The following is a 13,662-nucleotide window of genomic DNA, read 5'->3' as shown; positions in this document are numbered from 1 at the left end:
AATTAGCCTTTGATAATCGTTCGATTACCAAGTTTTCCAATGCCAATTTATCAGCAAATTTTGTTGTTATAAATGATACTAATATTAATTATATTGTAAACGAAGACAAGTTAACTCCCTCTTTTTATTGCCAGTGAAAATTTATCAAAGACATGCATCGTCTACACCATATTATCAAATAAAAAGCATGACGTGCTCTTAACATATAGACTGTTAAAACTGCACTGAATTTAAGGAAAATAGATGTAAACATGGAAAATTTCCCTCCTTTCTCTTCCTGTCGAATTAACATTATTTTTTTACTTTAAATCACGCGCAAAGAAAATTACTACTTCATCTTACAGTTTTCATATTGAGGAATTGTACAGTAAATTGCGATGATGTGCAAACCGAAAGTAAAGCATTCTTCATCAGTCAAACTCTTGTTCCTAATTTTTGGACTCTTGCTACCATTACATATATATTTTTGTTTTTCTGTTTTAGATAATGTATATTTTATTGAGATAAATTACTCATTAGATATCAGACATAAGTAATTTAAATACGTAAAAAATTAACTAAATACTGACAACAACAATTTTCAACCATTATGACAACCAGTTTCTGCTGGAAGGATTTTGATGTCAATCCTGAGAATAAGAATACAACTGCTTTCAAATTATGTCAAACCATCACATCGAAGGATGGCAAATCAGCAAAAACTTTTACGACGACTAATATGTTAAATCATCTTAGAAAGATTCATTCAAAAGAAGCAAAAGTTGCAAATAAGAAAAGGAAGCACAATGAATATCAGGGACAGACATTCCAGGAACAAATGGCAACAACTATGAGCCTCCAGCTAAACACCAAACTACTATAGAATCAATATTGACCAAAAAGAAAGTTTGGGATATTAATGACCACAGGTCACAAAAGATCATTATCTGATAAGAGAAATGCTGTTGATATTCAACTATATTGTGTAACATCTACCATTGGATTTAATAGGTTTATTGCAAAACTTTGTTCAAATTACAGCATACCATTAAAAAAGTACTTCACTACAAAATAATTTTCGATATATTTACAAAAGTAAAATAAAAATTCAACCATCTCTTGCTGAAATTAGCAGCATTTCATGAACTACAGACATTTGGACAGCTACAGCAGATAATGCTCCCTTTCAGTATTTGACAGGTCATTAGCTTTCAAATGACTTTGAACCGTGCAAATCTGTGCTTAGAGCTGTCCCATTCCTTGTTGCACACACAGGTGCAAGAATAATGTTCTGGATGCACAATGTTCTGGATGAGTATAAAATCTTCAATAAAGTTTTGTGGGATTCAGAAACATACATGGTTGCTTGTGTCAGGGAATGTGATTTAGAATACCTATCATACATTGTAACTCAGTTTGTGAAGATAACCATGACATCTAACAGAAATACAGTCTCTCACATGAATCGCTTCCTATTAGCAATTAGTAAATTAACTAAAATACAGGATTAGCTTAATTTTGAAAAAACGAACTCATTCGAGATGTGACCACATGGTGGAATTCAACATATTATATGTTAAAAATAAATTAAGAACAATGAAAAGCTCTTGTAATGTGTGCTGTTGATAAGATTTCTACCTTAACAACTTACCAATGTGGACTTGTTTAAAAAAATATTCAGTTTCTGAGTCCATTTGAAGAAATTACCTATGAAACAAGTCACAGAACATCAACCATATCAGTGATACCTACAAATTTAACTCTGAGGTTATTTCTCTCAAAAGCTGTCCAATCTACTTCTAGTATTTCTGACTTGTGTGGAATACTTCTAACCATTGTTGAACAATTCAGGTTATCAATGGAAACAAAATTTCCATCCTATCTAAAAACTTGTGTAATCTACTTTCCTAGGCCCATGATTGAAATATTAATTTTAAAAGATTGACTTAAAAATAATAATTAGAATTGGATTCTACATCTACTTTTCACTCATGATGATGAAGCAGAGTCAGCAGGATACATTATCTTGCTGAGGGTGAAGAAGCACAAACAAGTAAATTACAATATGGCAACTTTGAAACCAACTGACAAAAAAACAGTAAAAATGTCACAAAAGATGTTTTTATCACTACTTGTATAAGAATAATAAGAAGTAAAAGTACAATTATTTCTAATTAAATTTCGACCTTCATTTTTGAGGTGTGAAAAGTGAGCATCATTAATAATAGCATAATTGCACTGACGGACAATTTTTAAAGTATCATCAAATGAAACTGAATTAAATGACAGTAAATATCTACAATCAATATAGTTCTATATATAATGATTATTATGCCTATTTTTAAACAATTCCAACTGCAACTTACTTCATTATAAGTCTGGTATGTTCAATTTTGGTGCGGAAATAAAGTACAAAATATCAAGCATATGCTAATTTCAAAATCACACATCAATAAAACTGTTAAAATGTACAGATCTTGAATATTGCATACCATTCCAAGTCAATACATATTCTAGAATGCTATGTACTTCTTAAATAATATCCTCAAGAAAATGTAATAATTTTATGTAGTGTTTTTCATTTTTTATGGCAATTTAATTAAGTAAACATACATGTTCAACATCAATTTAACTTTAATAAAAGAGGGAGCTGCATGTTATCAATGATAGAGTTCGTTATACAATTGCTTGGCACTCATCACAATCATCCATTTGAGGTGGTTCCCTCACCTCCTTCCCCAGTCAAACTCATAGAGAATTGTCCGCTTGTTTTGTGTTGTTTATTAAATTGTTAGGTGAAAGTACAGACTAAGAAAAACACCCTCTCCTCCACATGTTAAGAAATGGGTTTCCAAAAAGTTCTCTGCATAAATACTATTGTTTTTATTGTTTTAACATCTTTATTTTATATTAGCTTTGTTACAATTAACGCTATGATTGTTTACAAATGATTTATTGTGGTTTGTGTGGACCGTTGTGCTTTACGTTGAATGCTCAGAAAAAGTCTCTTCTAATTAATATTTACCAGTTTTAAAATAAGTAAACAAACTTGGCTGTTTTTTAGATGAACAGAATATTCTTTTAACTGGTAAACATTAATCAGAAAGGACTTTTTTATGGAATATATGTGATTTGCACACTGAATTTTTTAATAAGAGATTCATTCATTTTTTTTCATAGAGAATTTGGGACGCTATAAGATTTTTACATTAACAACTTACCAATGGGGACTTGTTTAAAAAATTGTCCAGTTATTGAGTCCATTTGAAGAAATTACCAAAGAAGCAAGTCACAGATTTTCAGCCATATCAATGATAATGCCTACAATTTTGGCTTTGAAGTTATTTCTTTCAATCGTCCAATCTAATTCCTATATTTTTGACTTTAGTGGAATCCTTACCATTGTTGAACAATTAATGAATCAATGGAAACAAGATTTTCATCCTATCTAAATGATAAAAACCTGTGTCTACTTTCCTAGATCCAAGATTCAAATTTAAATTTCAAAAGAATGACATTGAAAACACTAAGAATTAGATTCAACATCTTCTACTTTCTACTGATGATAATGAAGCAGAATCGGCAGGATACACTTTGTCAAGCTCTGTTGAGGGTCAAGAAGATCAAAGTGAAAATAAAACTATCTCTTTCAAACCTGTTTGATGAATTAGTTTCAAATAAGCCTACAAATGAAAACTTAGAGCAAGTAGAAGCTGAGTTAAACCTGGAGACTGCAACTACAGCAGAATTACAAGAATCACAATCAACTCAAAAGGAGTTAATCCCTTATGGTTAAGTGCATTGACCATTAAGTAGCTTTACAACTACTTGCAATAGGTGAGGATCCATTTCAATGATGAAAGAAGACAGGAGGCCTTGCCACTGCTGAATAAACTGACTTGAAAATATTTAAGCACACTACTTTCATCTGTGGAGAGTGAGAGGCTCTTTAGTACAGGTAGTAATGTGTATGAACCTACAAGAACAGGCTGTGTCCTGAGAATGGAGAAACTCTAATGTTTCTACATTACAATGTAAAAGTATTCAACTTTAAATATTGAGGAGACTATGAGGGCAGAGGAGGAAAGCAGCAAGAACAGAAGAAGTAGAGCAGCAGCAAGTGCAGAACTTCAGTTTATAGTTATTCACTTCAAAAATTACAATTTGTACTTTGTAATTTGTTTGTAATTTCTTTTTTCTTATCAAATTATTTAACTATATATATTTAAGAATTGGAAATTATACTTTGCATTTTGTAATTTTAGTTTATAAAGGCAAAAAAGCCAAAATAGTGACCGGACACTTAATTAAATGTTAAGTTAAATTAGCAGTTACTATGTTAATGTGTCAAAGCTATCTGATGAATTACTTGGCAGTGATGAAATGATTTAAATTTAATAGGAAAGAGAAAAGTAGATAATCGGCCGATTTATCAGCAAATTTTCCGATTACTGGCAAAGTGACTGATTAGGCCGATTATCGATTATGTGCCGATTAATCAGTACACCCCTAATACATACATGCATTTAAACAGACAGGTGAGATTTATATTATAGAAGATGTACAGTTTTAACGTCCCAAATTTTTAAAAGGATTATTTCAATTGTATTTTCATTGCAAGTTGGAATCATTTTCAAACAAAAAAAAAAACAAAACAAGTGTTTTTCTCATGTAAAAAGAAAAAAACAAAAAAAATTACCTGATTAATTTACATATATTTTAAAATATTTGGTATTTTTTACGACTTAATTCAGTGTAGTTTACTTCCTAAAAAGAAATCCAAATCTTTTTTGTACTAATATGTTTCTACATTTTTACTAATATGTTTCAACAGCCTTTAAAGATAATTTAAAAATAGAATTTTTAATAAAATAAGAAAAATTGAACATTTTAGAGTGGGGAATCACTTTTCCATATAAATTTAGCGTAAAATGAATACTCACTTCTTGGCTTGGTAAACGAGACATGTAATCATTAGCATTTTTTCAAGTTTCGTGGCAGGGGGTAGGGGCAAAAAGAGGGAACGGGGTGAGGAGAGTTCAAACATTTATATATGTGTGTGTGTTTTGTGAAGGTTCCCTTACAGATGGTATCCGTTGTCTCCACATTAAAAGGGGGTCTTTCCCACTTTATTGTTTGATTTGCCTTTATTTTTTTCAGCCAGAAGATGTAAAGAATGAGAAAAACCAGAAAGATGAAAAACAGCCAAAAGTGAAAAAGCCAAAAGAGCAACTGACAAAAAACCAGAAGAAGAAATTATTCGACAGGGTTGGGAATCGAGGCGAGGTTGCCCGGGGTGCTGATTGGGTGGACGTTATCAAACACCTGTCCCAAACAGGATTCAAACTAGAAACTGGATGACGACTAAGAAAAAATAGTAATAATTAATAAAAATGCTTCTTCAGTGCAGATGTTTATTTTATCAGTTGTTATGGTGTTCAGTATACTATAGGGGATACTACTTGATCTATTTGTGTTGACAAATCACCATCCTCTCCAAATTACTGCCATTCTGTTGACCCTGACTTCTGCAATAACTGAGAAAATTAGTTTATTTTTTTCTGATCCAATTTATTTTCTTCCTTTTTTTTCCTCCAATCTTATTTTATTTTTATGTTCTTGTTTTTAGGGAAATTCTGATTTTTTTTTAAATAGATATTTTTTAAAGCAATATAAAGTGAATTTTTGTTTAAATTGTATGAATGTGAGTTCTGCTTTTATTTTTATTTATTTATTTAATAAAAAAGGTCAATCTCTATAAAATTGCTAGAGCCTTATTTACTTTTTCTTTTTCATTGCTATTTGGTTAGATTTTCTTTTTCTTTTTTCTCTTTCTCTCTAACCGTTCTTTTTCTTTTGCTGCTTTTTCTCTCTTCCTTTCCTCACTGAAAAATGAAAATTTTAATTTTGCCTTCAAATAATTCATGTTGAGTGTAGAGGAGTTAGATGACTTCTATTTCATCAAAGAATGACTTTCCATCTTTTTCCACCCTCACATGTACTCTCTTAATTTGAACTCTTTTTAGTTGATGAACTGATTGGAGTTGTTAAGAAAAGAAGTTAACTTTTGCATTGTCTTTTCCACACACACACACACACCCAAGAGGACCATCGATCCTCAAACTGGAAAATTCATCGCAAGTTCATCTTTTTTTACCATTGATTACTCACATCTCAGATATTTTTTGTTGGAGATTTTTTAGTCTTTACTTTTAGACTTGAATTAATGTCAATTTCAGACAATACATTATTTCTGATATGAGAAATTTCGCCGTTTCTGAAATTTTTAGATAAGGCTCGATAATTTAGATTATTCAGATGGTTCTCATCTTGCACGTTATTCTCACAACGTTTCCGATGATGTAACTTCTGATCTTTTTCAGACTCGGGTATCTGTATGGAATTTCCATCAGCCATGACTGGGTAGAAGTCTTGATATTAAGATTCACAAATTCGACAATACATACCTAAAGAAAGTCAGAAGTTACATTGGCTGAAACATTGTGAAAATAATACTCAAGATGGAAAAGACATAACAAAACCTTCTCTTATCATCAACTTTGTTGCAATAGACTTGCACATTGTGAACATTAGTGTCACAACAGATATGAATGTTGTCAGAAAGATGAACACATGATCTTGCAAATTTTATCAGATTCACACAATGACAGTAGCTCCATCATTGTGTGCATGATAAAGCGCAAAGGTGAAAAAGGTGATGTGGAGAGGAGCAACATGGAAACACAAGGAAGCTTGAGCCTTCTACATAGAAAGTTGTTGACCTTGAAAGTTTGGTTTCAAGGTTATGTTAGAATAACCTGAAATCTTATTAATCAATAAATAAAAAATAACTAATCCAGTTTGGTTTCATGTAGATGAATTTCAATCTCTCTAAGGTTGGAATCCAACCCCATGTTATATATTGGATACAGAGATTATGCTAACTAGTATGAATTTTGGTGAGGGTTACATAGTACATGTCAGGATAACCTGGTGGCAAATGGAAATAGACCCAGTGCAGCTGGCATGATTGAGGTGAGGGTTCAAAGGTTAGCTCCCTATACAAAATGCACTAGAGAGTTGGGTGTCAAATGATATTACAGAGAAATTACATCAAATTCGGAGGACAGAATAGTTTCCACTCAATTGGTATGGGAAACAATGGAGACAACATGCGTCTTAAGATGTAGAGATAATTTGAATGTATTTCGCCTCAACATTTGTGATCTGCATTTCTCACTGCCTAATTAGAAGAACAAGAAGGAATTAATTTTATCCTCTCTTTTAGTCTCTCCCCCACGTGAACAAACTTTCTCTCTTCAATAAAACCTTTGAAAACTTTGCAAGTCTCTATTGTGTTGATTCATTTTAAGTTAACAGAAGATCAACAACCACGAGGGGATCAACAGCCACACATGGAAAAGTAATGATAAAAGAAGAATGAAGACCAGCAACAACGTCCATATGTAAAAAAAAAAAAAAACTTCTCATTTCTTGATTACTCATTAACGATGACACACATGCGTATACAAGTATGCACTTGTTGTGAAAAACTTAGTTTAATGTTTGTTTGAACATCTTACACAGCTAATGTTGCAAATTTGGTGTAAGTTGCAGTACTGTGATTACACTTATATTTTGTTTTGCTAACTTTTTATAATCAGAAATTTGTGGAAGAGGTCGGCTAAGGAATTGCAGAAAGAAACAGTGAGAGAAATAAGTTACTGTGTAAACCATTGAAAAGAAAAAATGTCATGGCAGTTTGTACTAATATGACGAGAGGCTGCACAAGAAACTACTGCAAGGTCCAGACTCCATTCACAAAAAAGAAAGCCTCTTTGGAAGTTGGGTCAGAGTTTGCAGCCCTCGACTATCATTCAGATTGTGTAAGGCCAGATAAAATGTTTATTAAGAAAGCATACTCTACATACTACATTAAATAACATCAATTCTACCTTTGTCGGAAATATGACACATGGAATATAAGGATTAACAGATAAAAATGGGGGCAGAACATCCACAGTCCATTTTCTGCTTTTTAGCATGTATGAGGGTCGTTCCAAAAGTAAAACCTCATTTAAAAAATATTTTTTAACTCAAAAAGCTGAAGAGCTATAAAAACATTAAAACAAATGACCTTTTGTGCTCCAGAATTTATTTTCTATATAGTTGGTAATAGTCAACTAATGTACTTCCTAACTTCCGGTGTGTCTGCTACTGGAAACAATGACAAAGCAAATCTGTTTGCGTTTTTCCCCACGCCTACATCTCCCCTGTTCATGTACTCTTTTGTTTTATTATGTTTTTCCGATTGTTATTTTTTATTTGATAATCATTGAAAATTTTTTCGGCCTTATTTTCATTGAGAATTATTGAAACTGAGACATGCATGCGAGTATTATGTTTTTTTTTAAACAGTTCACTTCTTGTAATTAAGAAAAGAAATATTCAAGCTGAGATCGAAACCTAAAGATAGTCAGTCAAGTATGATAACCATTAGGCCAGCTTGACACAATCTTCAAAAAGTGTTTTCAAACCTACTTATTCTTAACATAAGGAATGTCATGTGAACCATTCATCTATGTGCATTCATGAAACAATTGACAAACAGATAAAAAATCCGATGACCCCCCCCCCCCAATGTACCAATTTTTCAATTTTGACCCTTTAATAGCCCTTTTTTTCTGGATGAAAACAATTAAAAAGTTTTCCACATGTTTGATTATATATTAAATTTTAAGTTTGTAGATCAAAAATCCGTTGAGTATATAGATTGAGAAGTGTCCTCACACACATTCTCATTTCTATAGATTTTTAATAATGTCCTTTTCTTATATTTTATTTCAATAAATTGCTTTACAACAGAAATACTGAAGAACAATAAAAGTGAAGGAACTGATTTGCCTTGTCACCGCTTTCCGTAGCAGACACACTGGAAGTTAGAAAGTATATTAGCTGACTCTAACCACATAGTCACCACCATTCTCAATGCACTTTTACCAAGAATCAATGACACATCTCTGCTTCTGATGCACGTCCATGACAAGGGTTGCTTTCTTAGTCTTATACCATTAATATCTGCAACAGAGATGAAATTTTTAAATCATGACATTCATAAGTTCAGTCATCATAACAATGCAATTTGCAATCCCCTCTGATCCATTCGGACGGAATAAAGAAATCGGAAAAATTACTTTTGGAATGCTCCCCGTACATCTAAATGATCTTTTTGTGTGTTTGTACGACACACGTTCTACGACACCTAGTATGCTTTGCTATGAAGCCTCATTACAGTGAGAAACTGTGCCCAGTCATCTGCATTAGAGTTTCTTGTTTTCTAGGCAGATGGCCTTATAAATATTTATCACACTGCGTTGTGTAACTGCATACTTGGGTACTATAACAGGTATTTTTATACCCCCTCCCTCATTAAGTGAAAAAAAAAAAATGACTTAGTGAAGTTTCTACTCTGAATAGTTGTTTTTGTATCCTTCAAAATAGTTTGCAGATTCCCCTCCAATTTATATAACATAAATTGGTGCTTGTCCAGAACCTACTCCACACTCATGATCAAAAGAAAAATTTGTATGATCTACGTAAGAAAATTATGGTTAAATGACGAGAGATGATTTCACAACACAAAATAGTCTAAAGGAACAAGGGAGATAACTTCTATAGAAGTTTTTCATGGAGGTGGGATTTCTGAACTAGCGCTCATAAATCTTATGTCTTAAGTAGGGCTGTGACAACAGCATATTCTTTTCATTGTTTTGACTCTTAAGTATATATCCGTTAATATCTCATGTTTTTATATAGACTGATGTGGTTCTCAGTTGATTGACTGTGTCTTACTGTGTCGGATATATACTTGAGAGTCAAAAGAATGAAAAGAATATGCTGTTGTCACAGCCCTAGTCATAAGTTAGACATGGATATAAAATTTGTCCACTGAAAGAACCACCACATACATTAATATACTTTTTTTTTACAAGGGAGTCACTGTTTATCAAGGCTTGAGAGCCACTGAAGGATAAAGGTTTATGAGTGTATGGTGTTCATTGAGACAACATCATAATGATTGTTAGTGGTGGAAATTGGTAGAATTTTACTATTCAAGAGGATGCCTCAACAAGAACTTGTTTACATTGGACTTGAAGATGATCATGTTGTACTTGGAAACAGAAAAGAAATTAAAGCTTAGTATTTAAGAAAGCAGAAAAGATCCTTGTTTGATTTCAACAAGTGGGGACATCCTGTGACGTCTTTATTAAACATGTGAGAGTAAGCAATAAATCTTAAAGAACATAATTTTTTTTTGTGTTCTTGTGTGCTAACCTGTTGTAGAGAATGTTGCCCAAACTTATGAGATGATCAACTACCAAATGTTATAAAAAAAAGTGCAGATTTGCAATCTTGTTTTTGTTGATTTTATATGTTGTGTCTTGATGAATTACAAGCTAATCCCCTCATAAACCATTACACATTCACATTGTCATCAAGTTCGATTCATCTGCTGGTAAACTCACTTGGGCACCAATATTTATAAAAACGTCACAGAAAATATCGGGTTACTTTTGTATGCATGAGAGACAGATGGATACCTACACAGAGTTAAATTGTGCACACAATTTGGGACAACACTCTTGACATGTCTTTTTCATTTATAACCTCCCCCGTCAAAAGCTAGGAAATCTCCATCCGAAAGTCATGTGGTTTCACTGACTTCCATTTTGAGGTCATCACAGAAAATGTGTTCACAAAAATCAGCTGATAATGCCACAAAAAATGTGATCAACTTTGTCACAGGATCTAATTTTTTAAAAATCAACTTAGCACAAAAACTTGACCTGATGGAAGGCAAACAGATGCCATTTCCTGATTCAGCAGTGCAAAAATACCCTAAATCAGTTGTAGAAATCTAGACAACATTTAAAAAGTAAAAAATGTTGCCCAGTGTTATTTGTATTATTTGGAATCTTCAGTCTAGTGTTCTCATCTTATTTTTAGATTTTAGGGAGCTTAAATCAATGTCGACTTATATTATTTCTAATACAAGGTGTCCATAAAGTTCGTGTGCACCTTAAAAAATTTATAACTTTATTCATATTTGCGATAGAAATAATCTGTAAAAAATGTTATAAAGTTTCATGTATCTAGTTTTAAGTATAGTTATTGAATAATTTTTCACCACAAAATTCGTAACAATTTTTAGATAAGTAAAAAATATTTTCTTTTGTTTTTCAGAATCAATTTGATCTTATGGCTTCAATTGAGAAAAAAGTAAACTGTGTCCTTTGGTTGGCTGAATTGAAATCTACTATTGCTGTACAAAGAAAGTTTAGAATTCAATACAATAAAAAAGCGCCTCATAGAAGCGCCATTGTTAAATGGATGAAAAAATTTAAAGAGACAGGCTCTGTCCATGATAAACCATGGTCTGGAAGGCCATGTGTCAGTGACGAAAGTGTTGCTTCCATAGAAGAATCCTTTACTGCAAGTCCAAGAAAGTCTGTAAGACGGGCATCATTGGAGCTCAGGCTGCCAAAATCTACTGTGCATAAGATTCTGCGGGCAAGACTTCATACATAAGAATGTATGAGATTTTTGTGATGAGGATTGTTTAGCCTATTGTTCTCATTTTGAGTGTCATTTTCACAACGTTTTGCTCGATATAACCCCCAACCTTCTTTAGGTGTATCAAACTTAGGAATCTTTCAGTTGAACTCAGGAATCTGCATGGAATTTTGAGCTGAACCCTTATTTAATCCATGAGGGTAGAATGTTCTCGTTCTGTCAGTTATGACAGTCCTAAGTAATTAGCAGTTGTATTTTTATAGTGTCCCTCTGAACTGAAAATTGAGCCTTCAACCTCCAGAAGAGTGCCACTTAAAATGAACTCGAGTGAACTAAATTTCTATTCAGTAATAAATAGGAACTTTTTCTTCACCTAGAATGTTCTTAGGTCATTCTGAATTCTCATTCATGAACTTTTTCTTTTTTTTTTTTTCGTAACCAGTTGTTATTAAAAATTAATTACTTTTGTTATTCTTTTTTTATATATAGCCTTTCCCTTTACTGTGTGTATCACCTACATGCTATTATTATTTCTACTTAATATTAATCAATTATTTGTTGAAATAAATACAATAGCATAAAATAATTTTTTGTTCTTTAAAAATAAAAGAAAAATGACAAAACAAAAATATCATATTCCAAGAATAACCAAAGAGCAGCCACCTTGTCCACCATTTTGAAAACAATCTAAAAAAAGAAACAATAAGTCAGTTATTCAAACTTGTGAGATTTATGTTGTAAAGCTTACACATTCTTATTAATTGCTTCAAAATGATTTTCTTTATAAAATTAAAACAACTTGATCAATTTATGTAATTTTTTAAATGATATTTTTATTTCGTCACAGTTTTTGTATGACATATGTATGTGTACATTGTACATACATCATACACATTTTTAAAAAATTTTGTTTTTTTATTACAGGCAAATTCTAGACAATAACTTTTTTTTTCATTCTTACTTTAAAAAAATAATTTAATCATGAAATCTATCAAAGTGCATTTTGGTTTATTTGTAAATAAATCTGCCATGTTTATCTTGTGTTGATAGTTAAAATAAAAAATAATGAATTACTTCAAGCTTTGAAATTTAAAAACGAATTAGAAACATTTTAACTATTGAATAGAAAATCACTTTAACTATCTTAAAAGTTGTATTAAATCCTCATGTATTCAAAGATTTGTTTACATACAATAATTTTATAAATAGATTAAAACATTATTTTAATATTATTTCAAAGAAATTTGACTATAGGAAAAAAAGACAATTATTATAAAATATATTATTAAAATCTTAGTTTATATCATTAATAAAAGATGTTTTAGCTAAAATGAACTTAAGCTAAAGCTCATTATCAAAAATATCTTCATATTACCAATCTACTAAATTAGAATAAGTACTTTTTTTAAGAAATGGAGTAAAATATTTTTCATTGCAAAATATATGGTAGAATAATAAATTGGATAGTCAGAATCAAATATAGATTAGATCTAACTTTGAAAATCCGATTAACTTAATTTTATATATTAGATAAATCATTTCCTTATACTTAATTATTTAATTTAAAGAATGGATAACAATTATTCTTTTAGTAAGAGTTAGTATTTCTTATTTGATTTTATTTATCATTTATCTAAACAAATATCAAGATATATGTGCGCCTTGTCTCAGTTTACATTTATTTCTTATTAAATTATTTATACTTGTTAAGAATGAAATACAGGAATAGAGAGTCTTTGCTACTTCCTTTGTAGGACTGCTATAGTTTCTTTGGATTTAATGTAGCAATTCATAAATGGGGATAAAATGTACCCAAATTTGATTGAAACATGCTTTACGAGTTGCTTGAAGTCGTGAGTGTGAAGTATTTGTTTATGAAGTGTTCAGCTGTTTTTCTGTAGAAATTATTTATGCAAGGGAAAATTGAGATCCTATTACATATATATATATATATATATATATATATATATAATAAATTCCACAGCCAAACAACGTCGCAGCCCACAAGAGCCATGACAGTCAAAGAACCGGAAGTCCAAGTCTTGTGTGCAGGGCGTTTGCTCAGTTGGTAGAGTGCTTGCCTTGCATGCAAGAGGCTCGGGTTTCGAA

General features: G+C 31.5%; 1 protein-coding gene across 2 annotated transcripts in view; it reads left to right on the top strand.

Annotated features, from left to right (window-relative positions):
* Positions 1–12,364, top strand: part of LOC145242471 (RWD domain-containing protein 4-like) — a 43,131-nt gene extending 30,767 nt beyond the window's left edge. The window contains exon 7 of one of the 2 annotated variants that reach the window (XM_080105529.1): positions 11,224–12,364. In XM_080105529.1, coding sequence (XP_079961655.1) covers positions 11,224–11,568 — 345 coding nt within the window. In that variant the 3' untranslated portion in view covers positions 11,569–12,364. Of the gene's footprint in view, positions 1–5,139; positions 7,322–11,223 lie in introns of those variants that run through there. The other variant, XM_080105530.1, reaches the window with a different exon arrangement.
* The last annotated feature ends 1,298 nt before the right edge of the window (positions 12,365–13,662 follow it).

Source organism: Euprymna scolopes, chromosome 21 (genome assembly GCF_053919585.1).
Source record: "Euprymna scolopes isolate OS-2025 chromosome 21, ASM5391958v1, whole genome shotgun sequence".
NCBI classification, from domain to species: domain Eukaryota; kingdom Metazoa; phylum Mollusca; class Cephalopoda; order Sepiida; family Sepiolidae; genus Euprymna; species Euprymna scolopes.
Note: the sequence above shows the minus strand (reverse complement) of the source record. Positions and strands in the feature narration are given on the sequence as shown.